Source organism: Rattus rattus, chromosome 9, assembly GCF_011064425.1.
Source record: "Rattus rattus isolate New Zealand chromosome 9, Rrattus_CSIRO_v1, whole genome shotgun sequence".
Taxonomy (NCBI): Eukaryota; Metazoa; Chordata; class Mammalia; order Rodentia; family Muridae; genus Rattus; species Rattus rattus.
The window spans coordinates 42,409,816-42,435,791 of NC_046162.1; the positions used below are offsets into that span (position 1 = coordinate 42,409,816).

The following is a 25,976-nucleotide window of genomic DNA, read 5'->3' on the forward strand; positions in this document are numbered from 1 at the left end:
GCAGGTTCTGATTTTCATATCTTAATCTAAGCACTCAGTGTTTCCTCTGTGATTTCCTCTGTGACTCAGGTTATAACCAATTTAGGCTCCGTCTGAACTGCAGTTCTTAGAAGATGTATTGGGTGGGTGGCGAAGATAGTATAGTTTATATTATACATGTATTATAAAATATTAATTGATAAAACAGTGTAAAATGTTAATATTTTGTCAGAGAGTGGAACTATTAATTCATTAATATGTGACTAAAATTGAATGATGTTTTTAATATTAGATGCTTTGGGGTTTTTGCTAATCGCAGGTTTGAGCATTGGCCACTTTTACTACATATGGGGTTTTTGTAGACTTATTTTATTTGTTTGTTTTTTTTTGAGACAGGGTTTCTCTGTGTGGCCCTGGCTATCATGGAACTCCCTCTGTAGACCAGGCTGGCTTCCAGCTTAGAGATCTTCCTGTCTCTGCCTCTTGAGTTCTGGGACTAAACGTGTGTCCCACCATGTCCAGCCTAAGATGCATTTCACAGGAGAGGATGTTATACCAAGGTTATGCCAGTAACCTCGACAATTTAGGTGAGATGGGAAAATTCCTTAAAAAAAAAAAAACAAAAAAAAAACAAAAAAAAAAACATAAAAGCCAAAACTGGCCAAAGAAGAAATATCCAAGGTGAGTCAGAGTTTTAGTCATTTCCAAGGACCAGAACACGAGGCCCAATGTCTTCACTGACAGAATCTCCAGAGCGTTTGGACAATGTTCTAGTGAGGCTCACAGAAACAGCGTTCCGTGTGCCAGGGAGTGGGAACTAAAGGTCATCTGCAAGCTATTTTATGACATCAACATAAGACTGACACCAAATGCCACAAGAGCAGTCAATGAAAGGACAACTGACAGCTGGTGTCTCCACCCCTCGTGACGTCATAGACGTGAAACTTGCGGGTGAGAGAGTGAGAGACCAGAACAACTCCGTCTTGGGTTTAGGCTCCGTCTTCGAGAATCTGATCTAAGGTTGAACTTGAGTTACCCAACAGCCTGTGCACCTAACACTGGTTTCCAGGTTACTCCCTAACAAGCCTGCACCTCCAAGTCACTCCCTAACAACCACCAATCAGGAGGAAAGCAGACGCTGAGTTCATGGTGTGGCTCCCACCACCAGCCAATTATTTTAAAGGGCAACCAAATCCCATAATAGCCCCCCAACCGGATGTGTGCCCGGCTAGAAGCTCCCTTGCTTGTTTGCTCCCCCCTACAAATACTTGCTTGAAGTTGGGCTGGGGCTTCACCCTCCCCACCTGCCGCATCAGCCTGAGTTCGAATGAAAAGACTCTAACACGGTTGCACTGGAATCAGCTCCTTGGTAGTTTTTTTTGGGGTTCATGGATGCTTTGAATGGGCACAACACAGGGAAACGGGATGAAAACTCTAAACAAACTAGAGATAAAAGAGAATTCCTTTAATCTAATAAAGAACGTCTCTAATAGTCAAACAAAACCCATGATTAACAAACACTTTTCAAAGACAGTCTTCATACTTAGCCCAGGCTGGCCTTGTGCACGGAGCTACATACCAGCCAAAAACGAGTGTTTTAACAATGACGGATTGCATGCCTAAATGTAAAAAAGGAAATAATTCACTCTTAAAAGAAATCATAGATAGACAAATATTTTTAAAATAAGACACCAACAACACAAATTTAAGGAAATAAGTGAATAACTTCTGTTCACCAAAGAGGGGGAAAATCATTAAAGAATGAAAGATGCAGCTGGAGAGATAGCTCAGTGGTTAAGAGCACTGGCTGCTTTTCCAGAGGTCCTGAGTTCAATTCCCAGCAACCGCATGGTGGCTCACAGCCATCTCTAATGGGATCTGATGTCCTCCGCTGCTGTGTCTGAAGACAGCGATCATGTACTCACATAAAATAAGTAAATAAATCTTTTTTTAAAAAAAGTTGTTAAACACCCCTTCATGATAAAAGTCCTGGAAAGAATAGGAATTCAAGGCCCATACCTAAACATAGTAAAAGCCATATACAGCAAACCAGTGGCTAACATTAAACTAAATGGAGAGAAACTTGAAGCAATCCCACTAAAATCAGGGACTAGACAAGGCTGGCCCACTCTCTCCTACTTATTCAATATAGTTCTTGAAGTTCTAGCCAGAGCAATCAGACAACAAAAGGAGGTCAAGGGGATACAGATGAAAAAGAAGAAGTCAAAATATCACTATTTGCAGATGATATGATAGTATATTTAAGTGATCCCAAAAGTTCCACCAGAGAACTACTAAAGCTGATAAACAACTTCAGCAAAGTGGTTGGGTATAAAATTAACTCAAATAAATCAGTAGCCTTCCTCTACACAAAAGAGAAACAAGCCGAGAAAGAAATTAGGGAAACGATACCCTTCATAATAGTCCCAAATAATATAAAGTACCTCGGTGTGACTTTAACCAAACAAGTAAAAGATCTGTACAATAAGAACTTCAAGACACTGAAGAAAGAAATTGAAGAAGACCTCAGAAGATGGAAAGATCTCCCATGCTCATGGATTGGCAGGATTAATATAGTAAAAATGGCCATTTTACCAAAAGTTATCTACAGATTCAATGCAATCCCCCATCAAAATACCAATCCAATTCTTCAAAGAGTTAGACAGAACAATTTGCAAATTCATCTGAATAGAAAAACCCAGGATAGCTAAAACTATCCTCAACAATAAAAGGACTTCAGGGGAATCGCTATCCCTGAACCAAGCAGTATTACAGAGCAATAGTGATAAAACTGCATGGTATTGGTACAGAGACAGACAGATAGACCAATGGAATAGAATTGAAGACCCAGAAATGAACCCACACACCTATGGTCACTTGATTTTGACAAAGGAGCCAAATCCATCCAATGGAAAAAAGATAGCATTTTCAGCAAATGGTGCTGGTTCAACTGGAGGTCAACATGTAGAAGAATGCAGATCATCCATGCTTATCACCCTGTACAAAGCTTAAGTCCAAGTGGATCAAGGACCTCCACATCAAAACCAGACACACTCAAACTAATAGAAGAAAAACTAGGGAAGCATCTGGAACACATGGGCACTGGAAAAAATTTCCTGAACAAAACACCAATGGCTTATGCTCTAAGATCAAGAATCCCACAAATGGGATCTCATAAAACAAAGCTTCTGTAAGGCAAAGGACACTGTGGTAGGGACAAACGGCAAACCAACAGATTGGGAAAAGATCTTTACCAATCCTACAACAGATAGAGGCCTTATATCCAAAATATACAAAGAACTCAAAAAGTTAGACCAAGAGGGGAGACAAATAACCCTATTAAAAATGGGGTTCAGAGCTAAACAAAGAATTACAGCTGAGGAATGCTGAATGGCTGAGAAACACCCAAAGAAATGTTCAACATCTTTAGTCATCAGGGAAATGCAATCAAAACAACCCTGAGATTTCACCACCCAGTGAGAATGGCTAAGATCAAAACTCAGGTGACAGCAAATGCTGGCGAGGATGTGGAGAAAGAAGAACACTCCTCCTATTGTTGGTGGGTTGCAGACTGGTACAACCATTCTGAAATCAGTCCGGAGGGTTCTTCGAAAAATGGGCAATGAAATGCCCGAGGGACCAGCTATAACTTCTTTTGGCATATACCCAAAGATGCCCCAACATATAAAAAAGACACGTGCTCCACTATGTTCATCGCAGCCTTATTTATAATAGCCAGAAGCTGGAAAGAAACCAGATGCCTTTCAACAGAGGAATGGATACAGAAATGTGGTACATCTACACAATGGAATATTACTCAGCTATCAAAAACAATGACTTTATGAAATTCGTAGGCAAATGGTTGGAACTGGAAAATATCATCCTGAGTGAGCTAACCCAATCACAGAAAGACATATATGGTATGCACTCATTGATAAGTGGCTATTAGCCCAAATGCTTGAACTACCCTAGATGCCTAGAACAAATGAAACTCAAGACAGATGATCAAAATGTGAATGCTTCACCCTTCTTTGCAGGGGAACAAGAATACCCTGGCAGGGAAGAGAGAGGCAAAGATTAAAACAGAGACTGAAGGAACACCCATTCAGAGCCTGCCCCACATGTGGCCCATACATATACAGCCACCCAATTAGACAAGATGGATGAAGCAAAGAGGGTAGACCGACAGGAGCCGGATGTAGATCGCTCCTGAGAGACACAGCCAGAATACAGCAAATACAGAGGCTAATGCCAGCAGCAAACCACTGAACTGAGAATAGGACCCCTGCTGAAGGAATCAGAGAAAGAACTGGAAGAGCCTGAAGGGCCTCGAGACCCCATATGTACAACAATGCCAAGCAACCAGAGCTTCCAGGGACTAAGCCACTACCTAAAAGACTATACATGGACTGACCCTGGACTCTGACCTCATAGGTAGCAATGAATATCCTAGTAAGAGCACCAGTGGAAGGGGAAGCCCTGGGTCCCTAAGACTGAACCCCAGTGAACTAGACTGTCGGGGAGGGTGGCAATGGGGGGAGGTTGGGAGGGGAACACCCATAAGGAAGGGGAGGGGAGGGGATGTTTGCCCGGAAACCGGGAAAGGAAATAACACACGAAATGTATATAAGAAATATTCAAGTTAATAAAAAAAAAAAAAAAAAAGAAAGAAAAAAAAGTTGTTAAAACAAAAGAGAGAAAGAAGGGTTCCAGGCAGTGTAGCAGACATCTTTAATGCCAGTACTCAGGAGGCAGAGGTAGGCAGGTCTCCTGAGTTCAATAAGTCACTGACATGCAAATGAGTCTTCTGAGGTTTGCTTTTGCTTATTGTATGTGTGGGGCGCATGTATGTACGTGTGTGTGCATATACATGCAGAGCCTGAAGTTGACATCAGGTGTCTGTCTTCCATAAGGTGGGTCTCTTGGTGAACCTGGAGCCATGTTACTCTAAGGGACTGTGTCTGCCTCCTATACTGGGATTACGGGCAGGCTGCCCCACCCACCTGAATCGCACGGGTTCTGGGGATGGGAAGTCCAGTCCTCACACTGGCATGGCAAGTGCTTTGTTATCTGTCTCCTAGTGGGGATTCTTTTTTTTTTTTCTTTTTTTTTTTTTTTTTTTTTTTGGGAGTTGGGGACCGAACCCAGGGCTTTGCGCTTCCTAGGCAAGCGCTCTACCACTGAGCTAAATCCCCAACCCCCCTAGTGGGGATTCTTAATGTCTTCTTTCCTGTTTTGGTCTTTTGAGTCAGGGTTTCTCTGTCTCCCAGCTGTCCTGGAACTTACTACAGACCAGGCTGGCCTTGAACTCAAACTCCTACTTCTGCCTCCAAAGTGCCAGGGTTACAAACTTGTACTGCCATGCCCAGCCATACCCGAAAATCCAAAATCACAGATCCTGAGTCAGGAAGACAAGGAAGGGCCCAAGAGCAAGCCTCCTCATTGTGAATATGTCTACAGCTGGAGGGTCCTCAGACCTCATTTCCATGTTTTGGCAGAGAATGGGAATGACAGAGATATATCCAGTGCATGGGAATCCTGAGAGCCATGTTGTATGTGTGGTAGGCATTGAGCTTGCTACAGATATCCTGTACACCTTCAGACACACTGGAGATCTTGTCATGAAAACCCTTCCACTGGTTAGATTCCCAGTCCTTCCTCCCCAGCCTGTGACAGGAGAATTCAAGAACAAACAACTCCAGTTTACCATTTATACCCAGCTAAACACTCCTGTGACCTCATCTTTTACTGGGGTTTGAGTGTGTGCAGTGTATGTGTACGTTCATGTGGGTATGTGTGCATGTGTGCATGTGTGCATGTGTATGGAATCCAGGGACAGACATCAGGTATCTTCCTCTACCACCACCACCTCCACCTTATTTTTGAGAACCTGGTGTTCATTGGTTAGCCAGAGTGGTTGGACTGGGAGCTCTGGGGTCCCCATCTGACTCTGCTCCTTTCACCCCAGCTCTAGAGTCACAGAAACACACTCCATGCCCAGCCTTTTATGTGGATGCTGAGGGTCTTTATTCCAGTTTTCGTGCTTAGAGGCAGAGGCAGGTGGATCTCTGTGAATTCGAGGGCAGCCTGGTCTATACAGTGAGTTTCAGTCCAGCGAGGGCTACACAGTAAGACCCTCATGTTTGCCCAGCAAATGCTTTCCCACTGAGACACCTCCCCAGTTCCATGCTTCTGTACTCCATTCCTTTATCTTACCTTCGCCTTGCTCAGAATAATTTGTGCTGGTTTATTAAAATGCCTGGCCTGGTAATATTAAAGCCACTAGAATTATGGAGCAGGAAAAAAGCAGACAGGAGGAAATTATATATTTTGCTTTTGCTTTGTTTTTAAAAGGGAAGAATCCAATTAGACAAGGAAGGAGGTCAACCATTAACTTACATGTCTAATAATGAATCCTTATACTGCCTGAGCCAGCCCCATTTTGGGCTCTGGACCCAGCTCTGGGTCTCAGTAAATACTTAACGTTTTATCTGGATAAATGTGTCCATGAGCCAATGTCACTCACGGTGTCTACAAAACAGGAAAAAGAAACTATTCTGGCCAAGTGTGGAGGTGAGTTTGAAGCCAGCTTTGACTACTTAGCAAGTTCCTGGACAGTTGGGGCACACAGAAGGGCTCTGTTTCAAAAACCAAAACCTGTCTGACAGAGCACAGCTGTTACTTGTATTTAAACCAAGCTGCAGTTCCTTGATTGGCTTGGAGAAAGCATAGACTCCTCAAGTTTCCCAGAGCTGCCATTCATACCCTTTATAACTGCCATGAGCAACACAGAAAGCAACCAGACCATGAGTTCCCCAGTGCTTGGGGACTCACAGACCACTTTGAGAACCCAATGAAAACACCAGAGCCTCTCTAGTCCCCACAAGTACATTCCATATAGTATGGTGCCCAGGACATGACATCCCAAAATTCGACCATACGAGACCAAAGCGAGTCTCAAACACCAATGAGCTGGTTTTTCTGAGTAATTACAGACACAATGAACATACCAGCTCCAAAAGGCCTTTTTGCCAGAAACAAAAATCAATTTTACATCTAGAAGGGAAATCCTCTTGAGCGGAGTAGCCTCAGGAAGAGGTGGGTTTTATTACCTGGCCCGCACTGGCTGCTTCTCCAGGTCCTTCCCCCACCCTCTCAGGACTTCAAGGCCCAGCAGCTCCAGGTCCCTGCTCCTTTTCTGCAGCTCAGGGTCCCAGATAAGCCACTGTGTACTCCTATGTCTGATGACCCCGTTTTCTCCTGTCAATCTTCCTGATCTCCATTTTGCTGCCATCCCAGACAGGGTTCCCCAGTCAGGACTCCCCATTTGAGAAGGGAATGATGGTGTTCCCTGTGAATTCAGAGCTTAGGCAAGGACGGCTTGGGGTTTGGACTCAGCCTCCTTGGCTCTGCCTTGTGCCTCAGTGAGCCAGTTAAGAGGAAATGGGAAGCGAATCGCTTGACGGGAAAGGAACTGCAGAGTGTCTTGATTGCCTATAATTGATGGATAGAGTGGATCTGCAGTCTAGAGCATCAGAGGCACCTGCCCACCAGGCCTAGATGGTCCTTGTATCCCCTGGGCCTTCCTCGTCCGTTGCCCCCATGTTCCTGGCAGGTCCACCTTATGGGCCTGTTCAGCCACCCAGCAGCCAATCCAGATCCTGGGTAAAGTAGCTCACTGATCCCGGAACCCACTCAGCATCCTGTGGCGTTTGCCGGCTCTGACTAAACCCCATCTTGATAAAAAAAATGTGATTAGATCTGTCTCCCCCAACCTGTGATCTGAGTCATGCATGACACCCCCAAACCACAGAGCCAGGTTCAGAAGAGACACCCTGAAAATAGCATAACAGGTCAGCTAGCCCTCTTTCTCACACCTTCCCCTCCCCATGTTTGCTCTGTTTAACTGAGGGGTCTGGCTGGATCTCTAAAGGGCTGGGAAAGCAAAGGGAGGGGTGGTGGAAACGAAAGCTGCCTCCCAGTGCGGTCTTCCAGGCACTGTGCTACAGGATGAGGCTACCGATTTGCTCTTGAATTCTAAGTTGATCATTTGGGTCTGAGGCCCAGGTGGTTTGATTTCATTGCTTACACCAAAACCTGGAAGCACTGCGGGGAGGGGGGGTAGACAGAGAACAGGGCTAGGCTCCCAAGGAGCTGAGCAGCCCCTTGCTAGGCATGGCTCCCTGCTATGCTAGCAGAACCCTGCTTTAGGGCAAGGGACCAGGTCATGGAGATCTGATTGTATAAACAGGGGATGTAACAGCAGTACATGCATTGGTAGGTATGCATAGATATGTGTGTGCATGGTGTGCATGTGTGTGTGTGTGTGTGTGTGTGTGTGTGTGTGTGTGGTGTGTGCACGTGCATGCATGTCCACTGTGAGGCTTTATATTTCATTTTTGCTCACACTTCCATATTCCCTTTACTTCATACTTTCCACAGAGACTGAGAAAAATAGCCTGAGTCCTAAGGGCAGAAAGTCTTGAATTCAAATCCTTGCTATGCCACGGGGACACTGAGGGACCGTTACTTTTTGTTTTTTCCAGTTGTGACAGGGGCGACGCTAGCTGAGGGCCTGTCGAGTGGAGGTTTGGTGTGCAGATGCTGCTGTCAAAGGCTCTGTGACCACAGGTAAAGGGGCTGCCACTTCTCTCACAACCTCACCGCCCACCTTCTTCCTCCAAATTTACCACACAGTCAGATGTGAGAACCCAGTCAGACTTGTGTCTGTCACCACTCTACCCACAGGGCTGCCCCCCTAAACTGTCTCCAGTCACATGGGCCTCTGAGTCAGAGACCTCACCCCGGCAGCCCCCACTGCCTCTTCTTTTGCACTAGGCCTTCTAAATGTCTTCTCGCAGCCCGCTGGTCATCACTGTCCACAGTAAACGAAGTCCACATTTATAGAAGGAACGAGCCATAGAAATGACTCTCCGCTCAGCGTCCTGGTGCCTGGTCCAGAGGCTCTGAAGGTCTGCAGGGGAGGGCCATAGACACCTGCAGATCACAAGCATCTACAGAGCACCTGTCTGACAGGAGAAGCTCAGGAACCACATCCTTCATCTCTCTCACAGAGCCTTACTACCTCAGCCCAAACCTCACTGGCAACCGAAGAGCCCCTCCCTCCACACCTCTAGTTTACTTGATTTAAAAAAAAAAAACCAGACACCGATCTCAGGCAATTCCTGGATACAAGGCACAGCCCCATGCTAAGCACATGTGAATTTCCCAAGGTTCCCCTGAACATCCCTATAACCATCCCGACTGTATCCTCCTGCCCTCCGCAGCACTCATGGATTGGACCACTGCTGCAGCCTCCTCACCAGTGTCTCTGCTGTCTCCTGTTACTTCTTAACTCCATCTCTGTACAAGTGTGATCCCTACCGTGCTCGAGACCATCCCTGGCTTCCCAGAGCCTGACACCCTGAGTCTTCCATGCTGCTAAACTCCAGGACTGAGAAGCCCTCAGGTATCCATGTCTTCCACATGCCCCGTATATAACCATATACCTGTGCACACCACACACATGTTCTTCTGTGCATGGCATACATACCTCATGCATACCTATAAACCCCATAAACCCCACATACTCCAGTATGTACTAATACCCTATAGTACTTGTATATAACACATATATATATATTTCATATATTATGCACACATAATGCATATTCCACAAATATGATACACACTGCATGCTCCATACATACTACCTAACTTCCATATAAAATCTGCACACCTCATACCTGCCATATGTCTTGTATACCACACAGGCGATACACTTCATACGGTCTATAGTATAGTAGTACCTATGAACAGCATACGCACCGCTCACCTCCCATACATTCCCTATGTGTATCACACATACTTCATACACACGAGCCAGTTTTCCAGAGGTCAGAGATGTGAGGCTCTACCTCACATCTTGTGTCCTTTCTACCTGAGTGTGGTTCCACTGGGTCCTATAGCTCTTTCCATGAACCTCCCCTGGGCTAGGAAGGTGAATGTGTGTACAGCCTGCTTTCTCATCACGCTGGGGCCCAGCAGCTCCTAATCTAGGGCGGGGAGGACACCATCAGAGTAAGCAGCTTTCTGCTCCGATGTCTTTGCTTCCCCATCGTCTTCACAGACCCAGGCCTTGCTGCTTCTGAAAGCCCTTCTTCCTAGTCTGCCTATTTGCTGAGACCCCACCATTCTCCTAGGTACCTGGATCCCTGTTTCTGAGGACCAAGCTTTTCTCTCAAATCTACACATAGCTGTAGGTTAGACCTAGGCAGAGCCGGGCCAGCCACCTCCTAACTTCCCCAGTGGTCCCCACTGGGGAGCTGGGGTTGGTGTCCTGAGTACAGCAGGTCCTGGACTCTGGTTCCTTCCTCTTTCAGCCATGAGGTTTCACAGATCCATAGCAAAGTTCCCTTCTCACAAGAGAAGTAAACTCTACCTCTGAGACTCAGGAGGAAGTGAGTTACTGTGGCCTCAGAATGAGTCAGTGCAGAATGAACTCAGGGGCAGACCATATGGCATTGGGGAATACTGGGGATAGGGGCTGGGGCGCTGGGGCCTAGGCTGTTCTAGACTTCAATGTGTATGCATCTGCATTTTCTGCAAACCTTCCTTAGACAACCTTTAGTCCATTTGCCCCCATGAGTGACAGGAAAAGATCATTACCACAATGGGTGGCTTGGAAGGGCAGAAGGGCAGGGCCATCTGGTCAGGAACAGTTGTGGATTGGCCCCAACCCAGAGAAGCCAGCAAGGCACAGGAGTAAAGAGCCTGGGCCCGTGCTCAGAGTGTATTCGTCCTCATTCTCCTTGGTAGCATCTTGCCTGCTTCCGATTCCCAAAGCCCTCAGGACTCAGCCTCAGTCTTGAGGCCTGGCGCAGCATCAATCCCGGGCGTCACAGTGTAGAGCGGTGCTATCTCATTTTGCCCATCACATACCAAGGCCAAGCTCCCACTGCATCCCACAGCACAGCTAACCCCACAGCAGGGCCTCAGTGCAAACCTGCCTGTCTCGCTTTTGTTTGTTTGTTTGTTTGTTTGTTTTTTCAAGAAAGGATTTCTTTGTATCTCTGTGTAGCCCTGGCTATCTTGGAACTCACGCTACACATCAAGTTGTCTTGGAACTCAGAGACCCGCCTGCCTCTGCCTTCCGAGTGCTGGGCTAAAGACGCACGACGTCACCACTGCTTGGCTCCATCCTGTTCTTGTCAACTTGTGTGCCAGAGATTTAGGGGTTTGATGAAAGGCAGGTAGTGGGGGAGGTGCCCAAGGTGATGCCACTGCTGAGGTTGCGGGAAACAAAGATGGGCAGGAGCCCAAAGTGCCACCGCTAGGGTCATCTATCCAGGCCATGGAGCATCCTGGAGCTGTGAGGAAGGACAGAGGCCTATCTAGACACGGTTCTGCCCCTACTGCTCCTTGATCCCACCCGTCAGTCTGTCCTGGAGTGGACTACTCTAGATTCAGCATCTTCTCTAGACAGCTTTGATGATGGGGCACCAGAGCTCTGATTAAAAAGAAAAAAGGTGAGGCCCCACTTCCCACTCTGCAGGTAACAGAAATAAAAACAAGTCTAGAATGCAACATAACAGAACATCCGACCAACTTTATCTTCTCATGGCGACTATCAAGTGCTTAAAGAACAAAGCTTGTGTCCGTGCACACGCGTGTGCCGAGGAGGATGGCAGCAGGCGGAAGGCTCCCTTTTACCCTGTGGGTCTCTGGGATGGAGTCCAGGTCCAGGCTTGGCAGGAAGTGCCTAAGCTGCTGAGCCGCCTCACTGGCTCCACTGGGTCTTTTTAAAACATCAAAGCTAGGGGTTGGGGATTTGGCTCAGGGGTAGAGCCCTTGCCTAGGAAGCGCAAGGCCCTGGGTTTGGCCCCCAGCTCCAGAAAAAAGAAAAAAAAAAAAAAAAAAAAATCAAAGCTTTCCCTAAACGGTGTTGGCGATCTGAGCGGGGCTTAGCTTGCCTCCTGGATGCTCTGGCTCATGGCTGGCTCATCCTGCATCCTGCATCCTCCTCCTGGGATGTGGCTCTGCTCCTTCAGACCTTCACTGACTGGCATGAACGGCCTTCCAGAGATACAGCGTCCGGCCCTCAAATTACTGTGTCTGATGCCACCTTATTCTCTTGCCAAGTATGAGGAGAGAGAGAGAGAGAGAGAGAGAGAGAGAGAGAGAGAGAGAGAGAGAGAGAGACAAGACCAGAGTACAGCCCTGTCTGAGCGATCCCCGGGGGGCTCGGCTGATTATGCTATCTTGTCTCTGGGATCTTATGTTGGTCTCAGGACAGTTTGTCCAAAAGCAGTTCCCACTCAAGGTTAAAGACAGAGTGGGATCCTCTGACAGCAGGGGACAATACCTGTCCCTCCTCCACACCACGGAAGCAGGTTCCCCTCAATATTCAGTCTGTAGATTTACACACACACACACACACACACACACACACACACACACACACACACACACACACACACACACACACGCATCTCCTGCTAGTCTCCACATTCTCTCCAGTCTTCCCGACTTCCAGCAGCTGAAGCTGCTCTGTTAACTAACAAAGGGCCCTCTGGGTGGCACAGCACATCCCTAGCTTCCGCACTCTGGGAACTAACTTTGCATAGAACTGAGGCCAGGGGCCATCAGCACCGAAGAGGTCTTCCCTGTAAACCTGCAGATCTGTCTGAGCAAAGGCACTTCCCAAGGGAAGCCCAGCATTTCTCTGACCACTAATCCGGAGCCCAGGCAGACAGAGATGATAGCACTGAAGACAGGAAAGGCTGACTTACTGGCCATGCAGAGAAGGGCATGGAAGAACCACTTCATAGCTGGAGCAGATGCAGCCGTGTGAGCTGAGTGGGGCGACACAGAGGACCTCAGAAGGCCCTCAGCTTCCCTTCCTCTGCAGGGGAGGCCAGGAGGCGGGGCAGAAGCATATTCAGATAAGGGACCACAGGCCTACAGGTACTCTCAAGCAGACACAGCCGCCAGAGCTCATACAAGGCCAGCAGGTGGCTTTCCCCATAGCTGTGGGCTGGGCCCCGGGAACTTAGACAATTGTCAGCCCAGTTCCATCACTCACTAGACCCCCCATTTCATGCACGAGTGAGCTAAGATTTGGCTGGTGGGTGTCCTGGGTGTCTTTGGCATACAGAGGAGGTACAGGAGCAAGTCGTCCAGGTAGGTGATTTCCAGCCTGTCTCATCCAGAATGTTCCCCAGCCAGACTCATGGGATCAGCTCCCAGCCATCTTGGGTCCCCTCGAATAGAAAGTGCCCTGACAGGCAAAAAAATGCACTCTTACATTTGCTCCTGTACTCAGTGCATAGGTAGGGCCCTGGAAGAGCAGGTGAGCATGAAGAACTGAGGTATTAAAGTCATTGCTTCAATCCAGCTGTGGTTCAAGTGTCTTCAAAATGTGAAGCTGATAACAGCTTCGCAGGGCTCTGAACTTCCAGCCTAACAGAAGAGGTAGACTTCATGGCCCTTACAGCACAGCTCTGACCCTGCCCAGGTTGTGGGGACTACTACAGGGGCAGCCATATCTAAATCCAACTCCCTCAACCACCAAACATGCCTACGCAGCAGCGAGGGAAGGAAGCCATCCTGCACAGCCCAGCAGAGCTCTGGGCAGCTCAGCCTAGCACAATCCCAGCATTTAGGAGTGTATGGTGGGAAGATCAAGTTCAAGGCCAGCCTGGGCCATGTAGTAAGACCTCTGCGAAGATGGACTGTTCTGGACTCTGCTGTCCAACTGGAGCTATCAGCCAGGAGTGACTGACACGTTAAAATGATGCCAGTGCACAGAGGGAACTGAACTCTAGACTGTGTGCAATCTTAATTCAGAAAGGCTGGGCATTAACTTCTTATTCTTCCATGGATGTAAGAGAATATTCTGAAGTGCTACAGTGTTAGCAAAAGCAGATAACCACATGGCCTTAATGACTACATGAAAATCAATTTTATTTTGTTTTTCACATGGAAAATTTATTTAGTCAAAGTTCTGTGAAGATTCAATGACACTTAAACATTTCCACACTGTTAGCTTTGGTCTGACATTTGACTAGATCTTATATAACTTTTCATAAAGAGACTACAATTCACCTCCCCCCCTGCACAACACGTTATTAGCAGCTAGAACAGCAGAGTTCCAGGTCTGATGTCATAGAATAGAGCACCCGAAGGCTGCTGGACAGACCTGTCACAAGCTGCAGTGGCACCAGCAGCCAGCCCACCCATCCTCCCATCACTGCTGGAAGCTCAGCTCCTCCTGATCCAAGGACATTTGGTAGAGCCACTAAAGGGTTCTCCCAGCCCTGGCCCTTGGGGAAGAAAGGGGCAGTCTAGATCCCAAAGCACACCCTTGGTAGGGTAGGAAAGCCCAGGATCCCAGCTCACTTAGGAACCCCGCAAGCAATAAGGCTGAGTGCGACCCCTAGGCACCTCAGGAGGCTGGGCAGTGAGGATGGGGAGAGCTGCACAGGGCGCAGGGTGTTTTCTGTACCTCTGTAGATGCTGTGGAGTGCCAACACCTCTGTACCCACCAAAGATTGTCAATGCGCTAACTATGACTTGCAGAGGAGCCCTCCCAGCCCATCTGATATCAATGCTTTCCCACGAGGCAGAGCCTCAGGCACCTGGGTTAGCAACGTGGCTTTGCTGCCTCTGATTCCGTTCCTCTCTCACAGCACCCAGTCCTAGGCTGGAAGTTTGGCAAACACATACTTCCAAGGAACCAACCTGAATATCAATCTCATCACTAACTAGACTGTATCCTTCCAAAGCATCCATGTCATGAAAGACAAAAGTCAGGCCGAGGACACGCTCCAGCTACAGAACAAAGGCAGTCCACTCCTCGAATGCCAGACTAGATTCTGGATAGGGGTGGGAGGGTGAGGCCGAGAAATGCTTGGAACAGCATTACTGGACAGATAGAAGGAAGCCTGAGCCGCAAATGAGCAACTGTTACACTGACCAGACGCTACAGACTTCTGACCTTGGTAACTCTCCTGTGGACACAGTGAACATAGTGAGGGTAAAGTGGAATGCAGTGCAAAATGCTTCAAGTAGTTTGGGGGCGGTGGGGGAAGGGACAAGGGAAAGACTGGTTAAGAAAACAGAGAAAAGGGGTTGGGGATTTAGCTCAGTGGTAGGGCGTTTGCCTAGGAAGCGCAAGGCCCTGGGTTCCGTCCCCAGCTCCAAAAAAAAGAACCAAAAAAAAAAAAAAAAGAAAACAGAAAAAATGTCCTTTGTTCTATCCTTGATGCTACTGTGATTCTGCAATTATTTCAAAAGAAAGTTTATAAAACCACAGCAGGTCTGAAATTCTAGTTTTTGGGAGGTTGATGTACTATTGAGAGCTCTAGTCCATTCTGAGGTCTAGGTCAGGCCAGCTTGTGTAACAAGGAGAGACCCTACCTCCTCTCGCTACCGCTCCCCAAAGGGAACTCTGATACATATTCAGGGAGAGGTGTGTATCAGGAGGAGGGAGACTGTCTTGAGAGTCACAGGCAAGCAGGAAGTGTGACACATACACCAGTGGAGGCGAGCTGCCATCCTCTTCCAGACAAAAGTTGTTGCTATCCTAGCCAGCCTTTCCTCAAGGAACTAGGAAGAATACTTGAAGATGAGCTTTACAGGGAGTCAGGGACAGGCAGAGCCAAGGCCACCTACAATAGCCTTTGTCAGAGGGGAGTGTCATCTCATGGTTCATGGTGCTGGCATCAGAGGAGGCTAAGGACTGAGCCTAAGGCTACAGTCACTGAGCTGGGAGCCAGACATAACTCTTCTTCCAAAACCAGGACCCTGAACTACAAAAAAAAAAAAAAAAAAAAAAGAAAGAAAAAAAAAAAGGCAAAGCAAAACAAAGCAAGCAAGCAAGAAGAAACAAAGCCATTCTCCTCAGATCGTGAATCTGAACAGTATCCCAGTATCCATCTCCAAATCCCTGTGTTCAAGTTCTGCACCTCAGTGCAACTAGACTTAGTTAGAAACCTGGCTTTGAGGAGGTCGCCGAGTTTAAAAGGTTCAAAAGGGTGGACGTAGGTCTAGTGCCATAGGTTGGTGCTGAGAAGCGTTACTGGCACACATGGAGGAGAAAGGCCAGTGAGTGAGCCAAGGAGAGGATCCTCCACGCTGGCACCATCTCAACTTCCAGCACCTACACCTGTGATATCTTGTCATAGCTGCCCAAGCAAACCGGTACCTTACGCTACCCTCTCAAACACTGAGCAGCGTTTGCTGAGCAGCGTTTGCGTGTACCTGCGTGCATGCACACACATGAGCACGTGAGGAGGTCAGAGGACAGCCTGCAGGAGTCTTCCTGTCCATCACGTAGACCTAGTGAACAAACTCAGGCCATCAAGCATGGTGGCAAGAGCCTTCACTCACTGAGCCATCTCACTGGCCCTTCTGTACCCTTCACGGCTGAGGGGCTAGGAGGAAGATCGCTGCACGGCTGTGGCTGTGGGAGCAGGTGGGTCTCCATTCAAAGCTCCTTAGAAAGCACCCCAAGATCTCTCCCATCTCAACCTTTGTGTGCATGAAAGAAACCTGTCACCTCATTTGAGGCCTGCATGGACAGGGGAACTAAGCCCCAGAGAGGAAGGGGCAAGTGCCATCTTCACTGGTGGATGTTAGAATGAGTTCCTAGGACATACCTCAGCTCCGGCCACCATTCTCTTTGCCTTTCCTCAAAGACATTCCACCTGAGCTAAGAGTGCTGCCCGGCTCCTGGTCCTCAGGGGACCTTCTGTACACACGCAGAAAAGGAGCATCACTGGACCCAACACTAGGGAGGGAGCGAACAGGATAGGTTTTTGTTAACACTGGGAGGCTCTTGCTCTTTCTGACCTACACTGGTCCTCACTGGTCCAGGGGCGGAAGTATCTGGGGTCACACGAAGTCTTAACACTGAAGAATCTGAGCATCCAGAGAAGGTCTCTAGGACAGACTTCCTGGGCAGGCGGGTTAGTGACTTTGGTAAGTTGAGTATCACCACACTCTATAGAGTTTATCAACAGCACAATAAAATAGCATTTCCATACTTTATAACATGCTTTAGTATGCTGAATGGTAAAATATAGATTCTATTTTTTTATTATATGTTTGGGAGGCTGATGTAGGGTTGAGAGCTCCAGAGTGGACTACGCTCATCAAAGCTCTATGAAATGCCTACAGGGTTTTGAAGGAGCTGGGACCACTACTCTTTCTGCTAAGATTTGCCATATAAACACAAGACAAGTTCTAGGCATTTGCTGCCGGTCACGTTATGCACTTTATAATCTGTCTCGAAGTGGAAGTACTATTCTCAATATTACCAAAAGTAAAGTTTCTTCTTATTTTAAGGGAGAAGAAAAGGCTCAAGTTTGGAGCAACATCTTACTATCTAAGGCTTAAACAAGCTTACCCATGTAGCAGCTAAAGCAACCTGCTGCTGCTTACCCAAAGTGCACTCTAGCAGTTCGCCCCCGAGAGCGCTCTGGGAGCAGGAGGAGGAATGATGCTTCAGGTAGGCAGTTTCTTTCGGCCTCCTGATCTGGGTTGCGGTCATTTATCTGGACAGGACCAGGGTCTAAGAAGCGGTTCCGTGTTCCCTCTTTGGGGCCTCTGACTTATCAGCCAGCCTTCCTCCCACCTCTCATGGGAACGGCTGCTCTTGTGGTGGATCTGGGTTGGGTTCCTAGCTCACAACTCTGTAGGACCACAATTCAGGGACTCCACCCCTCTTTAGTTTTAGATGCTGGTCAGATCCAGGCAGGCTCTGGTACTGTGGATTCTTATTCCTTCTCTAAGACCTCCTCCTGACCACGACATGGCAGAGGTCAAGGTCAGCTTAACTCAGGCAGTCCGACTTTCTTTGTTTCCCTCACCTTGCCCTGCTGAGATTACAACTTGCCTGGTGTTTTTCTTTTAAACCCTAATAAAACTGTCCTTGAGTTTGAAAAACAAAATGATTTCCCAGCAACATTTCTAGAGCTGGATGAGCTCCAGCTGAGAAGTCGCAGATCGTTAACATCTGACGTTTCCTGAGACCTGCTTGATGGGAACTGTTCCTTACTGCACAGACGGTATATGCCAACGAGTAATCTCCATTTGCATCTGGTAGGCTCAGCTAGAATACAAAGGCCTGCCTGGGACGCTGTGCAAGCCGAGCTGCCACAATCCATTCACGCCGCCATTACTTCTGAAGCACTACTTACACTGGCTGGGCTGGCTCAGGGGCAGAGGGAAAACATGAAGATACCTGCTCCCTGGGAGCTCACAGGCTGGAAGGGAAAACAAGAACAAGGCATGAAAAGGAGGCACTGCATACACATGGCAGATAACTCAAGACTGCCCTGTCGGAGGCCTGGGGCCTCAGAGGGTGGAGCTGCTCTAGGTCAGAACGGTAGCAAGCATGGTTTCAGAAAGCCCAATGCACAAGCCAAACATGGTCCCTGCTCTCACGAGCTTACAACCTAGCAAACAGATCGACCAGGAGTAGGAAGTAAGAGTACAGTGAGGTGTGCTGGGCTGGAGGCATGTGGTTTGTGAGTCACAGGATTAAACAGGAAGCATTTGTCTGAAAAGTTAAAAAAAAAAAAAAGCCAGCCGCAAGGTGATGGAGCCACACTATCTCTGTTCCCCCATCAGCAAGCCCAGGCAAGCTGGACACCCTCTGTCCTTCTGCTGCTCCTGTGGCCAACTTCCCAAGCTTCTTAAAATGAACTCACTGAGTGTGTTCTGACACCAAAGTAAAGGGGCCATTTGTATAACACGGTCCTAAACTGCAGGGTCAACTACTTCACCAAGCGCTCAACCAAAGAAACAGCGATCTCTTCCCACAAAGGCAAGAACTGACTGCAAGAACCTCCTGATGCTAGTCTTCAACGTGGCACCCGCCTTGGGCTTTCCAAGAGGTATTTTGATTACTCAGTTTTTACCTTGGGTACTGACTTATGATTTAACCCTGGGGGTCAGCTAAGATTCCTTTATGGCAATACTTGGGAAACACATACAAGGAAACCAAAGTTGACGATTTTCTCTTAAAACCTTGATCATAAGAGGAATAAAGAAGACAGAACAGCAACTGGACCTGAAGGCATACACTGTGCAGTCCAGAAAGCCACTGAGATCAAGAGGGATACAGGAACTGTAGACTTGAGGGTAAGGGAGAAAAGAGAACAGGCTACAGATACTGCCAGAGCCTATATCTTGACAGCTCCATAGACTATCAGAGAAGTTTGGAATTTTATTCCAAAAACAACGATGAAGTTCTGGAAAGGCTTTAAGCACAAGCATCATAAGATCGATTGATATTTTAGAAGTTCATCCTGTTATACATAAAAATATGACCAACATAGCCAGGTGGTGGTGGACGCCTTTAATCCCAGCACTCAGAAGGTAGTAGCAAGCAGATCTCTGAGTCTCAGGCCAGCCTAGAGTTCCACAACAACCAGGGCTACACAAAGAAATTCTATTTTAAAAAAATAAAACAAAACAAAAATATTGTCTAACACAGGAGACCTTGTCTCAAAACCACACACACACATATGAGGAAGAGGAAGAAATGATGGCCAACATCACTACTTATTAGGAAACTGCAGCTCAGAACCAGTTAAGGGACTGAGGATGTAGCTCAGTAGTACAGTACTTGTCTACATCTGCAAGGTCCTGGGTCTGGTCCCTGCACTGCAACAAAATAAAACACAGCACATACGTAATGGAACATCACTGCAAATTAGTTAACAATATTGGAGAAGACTTGATAAACTGGAATCCTGATATACTCCATGGGAACGCAGTTTGGCAATTCCTCCACAGACTAAAGAACCACCTTCTGATCCTTCCATTCCTATACACAAGAATGGAAACATGCTGGGTGTGGTGCACACCTTTAATCCCAGTACTCCAGAGGCAGAGGCAGGCAGATCTCTGTGAGTTCGAGGCCAGTCTGGTCAACAAATTAAGTCCTGGATAGCCAGAGCTTGTTACACAGGGAAACCCTGTCTCCAGAGAGAGAGAGAGAGAGAGAGAGAGAGAGAGAGAGAGAGAGAGAGAGAGAGAGAGAGAGAGAGAGAGAGAGAGAGAGAAAGAGAGAGAGAGAGAGAGAGAGATAGGGGGAGGAGGGGAAGGGAGCTGCACACAGATATATACAGAAGCCTATTCATGATCATCTCAAACTAGAAATCACAGAATGTCCATTAAATGAACAGTAAACAAAATATCTAGACAATTAAAAAAAACCCCACTGGCAGGCACAGCGCCACACACCTTTAATCCCAGCATCTGGGAAGCAGACGAAGACAATCTCTGAATTGAAGGCCAGCCTGCTCTACATAGGGAGCTTAGGGGCAGCCAGGGCTACACAATGAACACATGTCTACACACACACACACACACACACACACACACACACACACTACACAGACATCACATATAACATTTATGAAATGTCTATTACAGGCAAATCCACAAGGACAGAAAGATTAGTAGCTGCCACGTCTGAGGAGAGCTGAAGGATGACTGCTGGTGGGAACAGGATGTTTTTGGTGATAAATATGCTCTAAAATTGACGATGACAATGGTTCCACAACTCTATAAATAGCCAACAACCAAATGCACACTTTAAACGGATGAATTGCGCACTATGTAAGTAATCTCTTAAGTAAACATTCACCTCCGCTACAACGTGTAGACTGAAGAGGGAGCGTTGAGAGAAGCTGCTGCAGAAAGGAAGGACAGAGCAGGGAAGGAATCATGGAATTATGATAGAGGAGGGCCAGAGGCCATCTGGCCTCTCTATAAAGAGGGAGAGTAGGAAGATGAGGTATTTGCAATTATTACCAAGCAGCAAAAGGGTATTTAAAAATCTTCTACATATAAAGACTAACCCCACATGGACAGAAAGTGCCCTGAATAGTGTATACCCAGCTGCCTGCTGGGCTGTCCTGACTGTTTACTGTCACTCCTAAGCACAGAGGGCTCAAGGTGCTGAAGATCTGAGCAGCTCCGAGTAGGGAGAGAGAGATGCTGGGAAGACCATCACATGGGTAGCCATTACATGGGTAGCATGCAAGTTTCTGGGTTGTCTGTGCTGTAAGAACCACAAGGCTGCCAAAGTGGGCATCTTTCCTGGTCAGTTCAAGGAGCTAGTTTTGACAACATACTTCCTGTCTTCCACAAAGTCCTTCCCTCATCTCTAGCAGGAGATTGACAAGTGCTCAAAGACCCACGGGTGGGTCTAGATTGCTAGAGGGAAAGTGTCATAACAGAAACAAAAAGAAAGCTGGTGTGTGTGTGTGTGTGTGTGTGTGTGTGTGTGTGTGTGTGTCTGTCTGTCTGTCTGTCTGTCTAGACCCTGAGGAAACCATGTCAGGTGGGAACCACACGCATATCTTCAACCCACTGGGAGAACTAAAGCCTATAAAAAGATGGGGTAAGTCCCTGCCCACAATTTCATAGCTACCTTGTCTTCCTGACACCTAGGCCACCTCAACAGAAAACATTCTGCAGTTGCAGCCTCAAGAATAAAATACCACTGAGAGATACCAACAAAGCCAGACTCTCTGCGTCAGACCATTTACTTGCTTCATGGGAAACCAAGGCTCAGGCCCCACTGTGTAGAGACATCCAGGTCTCTATTCTCAGGCCTTTTCCTACTCACTCTACCAAAGCCTGAATCTCTAAGAACCTGACTGTGAGCTGTGAGCTATATGGGGCAAGAGAAACTTAGAAACCTTGGAGGCCTTAGGTCTCAACTGTAGGAGTTCTTACTTCTCTTTCTAGGATCCTCGGAAGCCAAGCCACTTTAGTTATGTGCTTGTCTTTCCAGTGGTGGGGTGGAGTTGTTACCAAAATAATACATACGGTGCAGTTTTGCTACAACTTAGTTCTGAAGCCTTCTACTTCTTTACTTACAACACTGCAACACTGTTCATTCACAGTGCGGCAGCCACCAAGGGACACGTGCTCAACCACAAGTCAAGTGCTCTTTGATCTCCTGGGTACAGAACAATCTAGGCACGTGAAGAGTCTGACATCCCAACGGAGTCTTAACGCACGCACTCAAGTGAAACACCACTTTTCAGTAATACAGTATTAAAATACTACACAGTAAAAGTCAGATGAGAAGCCAAGTAATCTTCTGCCTTTCCATGGAGCAGTAATTTGAAAAGAGATTATTTGCTATTTTTGAATAAGTCTTCAATGACAAGTCAGAGACTTGAATTCTCAGAAAGAATGAATTCTCAGGGTGTCACTTCTACAAAGTGTTAATGAACAAGAGCCCATCACAAATGCATAGCAGTTTCTTTCCTATAGTCGCCACAAAGCAAGCTGAACTCAAATACAACAGACCATACAATTGGTATCATTCAAAATAATGAGACTCCTTTCTTTGCCTTCTTCCAAAGTATATAATGTATATTTAACAACACAAAAGACACCACTTGAGCTTCCCCTTAGCCAACAGGAGGAATATCCACATATAAAAATTAAAAATTTAAACTTTTAAGTCATTAATAGTTTTTAAACATAATACAGACTTAAAAATTGTTCAACATCAACACAAGACCCCACCCCTAAGCACAGAAATCAACTCCAAATCCAGAAGTCACAGTTGTTTGTCCCTAGATGTCCTACAGCACTGAACTTGATCTTTATATCAGGCTACCAGCCAGGAAAAGGCCCTGAAAGAAACCCCTGGGAGATGGCAGCCACTTCAGATTGCTGCTGCATGCCTATCTACCCTGAGGGCAGATGCATCTCAGGTCAGGTCTGTGAGACTCTGAGCCACCACACTAAGGTCCTGGAAGGCCAAGCTGGCAGCTTCCCCCATCTTCCCCCTCAAAGACTGTCCAATAAGCACCTGAGAACTGACTTTTCTTGGGAAAGGGTGCTGGCAAGAGCTGTCAGGGCCAAGGCAACAGTGAGAAGTTCAGTTCTCTGCTCTTTGGATGACTGTGTAAAACATTTCTTTTAAAAGACACAATGTTAAAAATATTAAGAAAACGTCTACAAAATCTGGAGGGCTGCCTTTAACTCCGAGGGTAAAGCTTGTGGGTGGTGGGGGAAAGACTCGAGGGCCCAGAACTGTAACTCTGCAGCACAAGACAGAGACACCTTCCAAACTCGTCACACTCTTCAGCTGTCCTACTAGGACAGTAAGTGTTCAGGGTGCAGAAGGGAAGGGCGCCAACTCCTGCAAGGGAGGTTCCTACTGCACGCCCCATCCATCAAAGAACGTCAGATTAAGGGCAGTTGCCAAGGCCAGGGCATCAGGACTCTGCCTCTGAGCCAGAGCTACTTTCCCGGCTGACTTCGATCTGGAGTGACGGCAAGCTATCCAGCCGACTCTTCTTCTGTCGAGACTGTTCCTTCTCTTTAATCAGAGCACCCCATGCCCTCTGAAGCTCTGAGTCATCTTCCTCAGTCCCAGATGCCCTATGATCCACTTTCTTCGTGTTCTTTTCTTTGGTCTTGGGTGTAGATCCTAAGCGAGTCCATAAACCACCTGTTGGGGTGAGAAGACACTTCAGTTGGCAATCAGTGCTGAGCACCACATAGTTCTGAGGAAGCAGGTGCACCGCCAACGCCTGCCACACAGGAAACATCGGAGAGGGGCTTGACACCGGTCTGTGAGTGGACACCCTGAGACCCAATGGGAGAGTCCTCACACCAGGCACTGGATAAACACTCGCCTCTTTCCCAGGAGGGACACACATCACGACCCATGCTGTGTCCCCCTCAGTCTGCCAAGAAACTGCCACTCTCACACTCTGCAGACTGAAGGATCTATTTCACTGTGAACAATTCTCAGGTTTTCAGCTCTACATGTTTAAAGAATGTTTCTGTATTGGGCTGAGGCCTTATCAGTGAAGTGCACTTGTCCTTGTAGAGGACCTGGTTATGTTTCCATCACCCACATAGCACTTCACACCAATCCGTAACTCTACTTCCAGGGGTCCAATGCCCTCTTCTAACCTCCAAGGGCACCAGACATATACACGGTACACACACAAACATGTAAGTAAAACATATAAAATAAATCTCAAAAGAAAAGTGTTTTATTAAAATCTAACAAAGTGTGTGCTTAGAATGTGGTGGTATACACACACTACAGGATAATTAAAAGTTTTACTTACGAAGAGTAAAGCAAAATGGAAGTTAGGAAAAAAAATACATAAAAAAACTAGACATATGTGTGAACAAAGAAACTAAATGTGAAACTAAAAAGAAGAAAGGATGTATAGCTCCTTTTCCTCCCCTAGGCATGGTGCTGATGCTGATGTGAACAAAGGCAGTCACGCTCACTGAAGGGGAACCACCCAGCCCTACTTTCTGTGTTACAACGCTGGTCCCCACTCCTTCCCTTCCACCAATGTGAGGTGCTGCTCACCTGACTTCCTCTCCCGAGTATCAGAGTAGAGGCCTTTAACATCTTGCCTGGGAACACCTAGCCTACTATGTACATCCGAAGAGGGCTCTCTCCGGACCACCTGGTTACTGCTAAAAGCCTTTTCTGGAGAATACGGTCTTTTTCCTAACCGCTGGCGAATATCTGCAAAAAGAGAAAAAGTGTGCCCGTTAGCAAGCGTATGTGTTTTACTTCAGTATCCTGGCTTTTGTCTTAGCCATGGTTTCTACTGCTGTGACAAATACCATGATCAAAAGCAATTTGGGGAGGAAGAGTTTATCATCTCTCTCTATATATAACAACTCATCAAAAGGAGTGAGGGCAGAAATTCAGAGTGGGAACCTGGAGGCAGGAGCTGATGCAGAGGCCATGGAGGGGTGCTGCTTATTGGCTTGCTTCTCCAGGTTTGCTCAGCCCTCTTCCTACTGCACCCAGGACCAACAGTCCAGGGGCGGTACTGCTCAGTGTGCTGAGCCCTCCCACACAATACAGAAAATACACCACAGGTTCTCCACAAACTAATGTGGCAGGGCATTCTCTCTCCAAAATGACTCTTAAAAAAAAGAGGTCTGGCCAGTCACCAGATGGTGGTAGCTCATGTCTTTAATCCCAGTCCTCAGGAGACAGAGGCCCCAACCAACCAAACTAATCAATACAGCTCTCCAAAGACCTGATCCCAAATTTCCCACAGTGAAAGCACAGCACCAGCATGAGAAGACTTCTAAAAGCCTTTTCTGTTCATAATTGATCTTGCTTTTCTTAAGAAAACTTAAAACTTGGATGCAGAGGCCATCAGCTGAGTGTTTAAAGCAAAGTTTTCTTTTCTGTTTTTCTTTGCCAGAACCAAGCAAAACTAAGTAAGATACCACATTTTTCAGTTAACAATACTACAAGCTCCCCAAGGGTAGAAGCCACAATCCTTGAAAATACAAGTGGTTCTCAATAACTCACTATATTTAACCACTAAGTATAATGAGACTGGCAGCAGGCCACGGGTAGAGGAGCTAAGCGTGAGCTCCTCCAAGTCTCTCACAAAGCCGATGGGCCTGAGGTCTCCACTAACAAGCAGCAGCCACAGCAGCCACGTGTCAATCGGCCTTGAGACTGCTGACGTCTCAGGTAAACACCCACAAAGAGATCAGGCTGAGCCTCTTCCTTGGCTTCTCCTCCCTCTTCCTCCTTCCCAGGCTTCCATTCTCACCCCTTTGACTTCGCTGTCCCTAAAAAGTTTAGCTCTTGCTGCTTTGTTTTCTATGCCCACTATATTCTAATCCTCCAAAAACATCTTTTAAAATAAGAATCATATTATTCCCCACCTCAAAAGATAATTTGCCTCCCAGGACTAAGCTCTAAAGCTGCTTTCTCCAAAAGCCGGCTCTCATTTCCTCAGCAGCTCTGCGGCAGCTGTTGTAGCCTCCCCAAAGACTTGCACATGCCAGCCCTTGCCATAAGCACACATTTAGACTGCTCTATTAGAGGGTTTGCTCACATACACAATCTAGTTCACACTCAACCATGTTTCTAACCACCCAACTTTATTGGTTTGGGGTATAAAATATCCCAGGGAAATAATATATTTAGTATTTATTTATTATTT

General features: G+C 47.0%; 2 protein-coding genes across 2 annotated transcripts in view; both read right to left on the minus strand.

Annotated features, from left to right (window-relative positions):
• The window catches only part of Itgae (integrin subunit alpha E), a 56,370-nt gene extending 43,523 nt beyond the window's left edge, over positions 1-12,847 (minus strand). Inside the window, exon 1 of the mRNA XM_032913455.1 lies at positions 12,771-12,847. Within this exon, the coding sequence (XP_032769346.1) occupies positions 12,771-12,807 (37 nt within the window). The 5' untranslated portion in view covers positions 12,808-12,847. The remainder of the gene's footprint in view (positions 1-12,770) is intronic.
• Positions 12,848-22,331: 9,484 nt separating this feature from the next.
• Positions 22,332-25,976, minus strand: part of Ncbp3 (nuclear cap binding subunit 3) — a 30,087-nt gene continuing 26,442 nt past the window's right edge. Inside the window, exons 12-13 of the mRNA XM_032913449.1 lie at positions 24,362-24,523; positions 22,332-23,476 (exon numbers count right to left, since the gene is read on the minus strand). Coding sequence (XP_032769340.1) covers positions 23,241-23,476; positions 24,362-24,523 — 398 coding nt within the window. The 3' untranslated portion in view covers positions 22,332-23,240. The remainder of the gene's footprint in view (positions 23,477-24,361; positions 24,524-25,976) is intronic.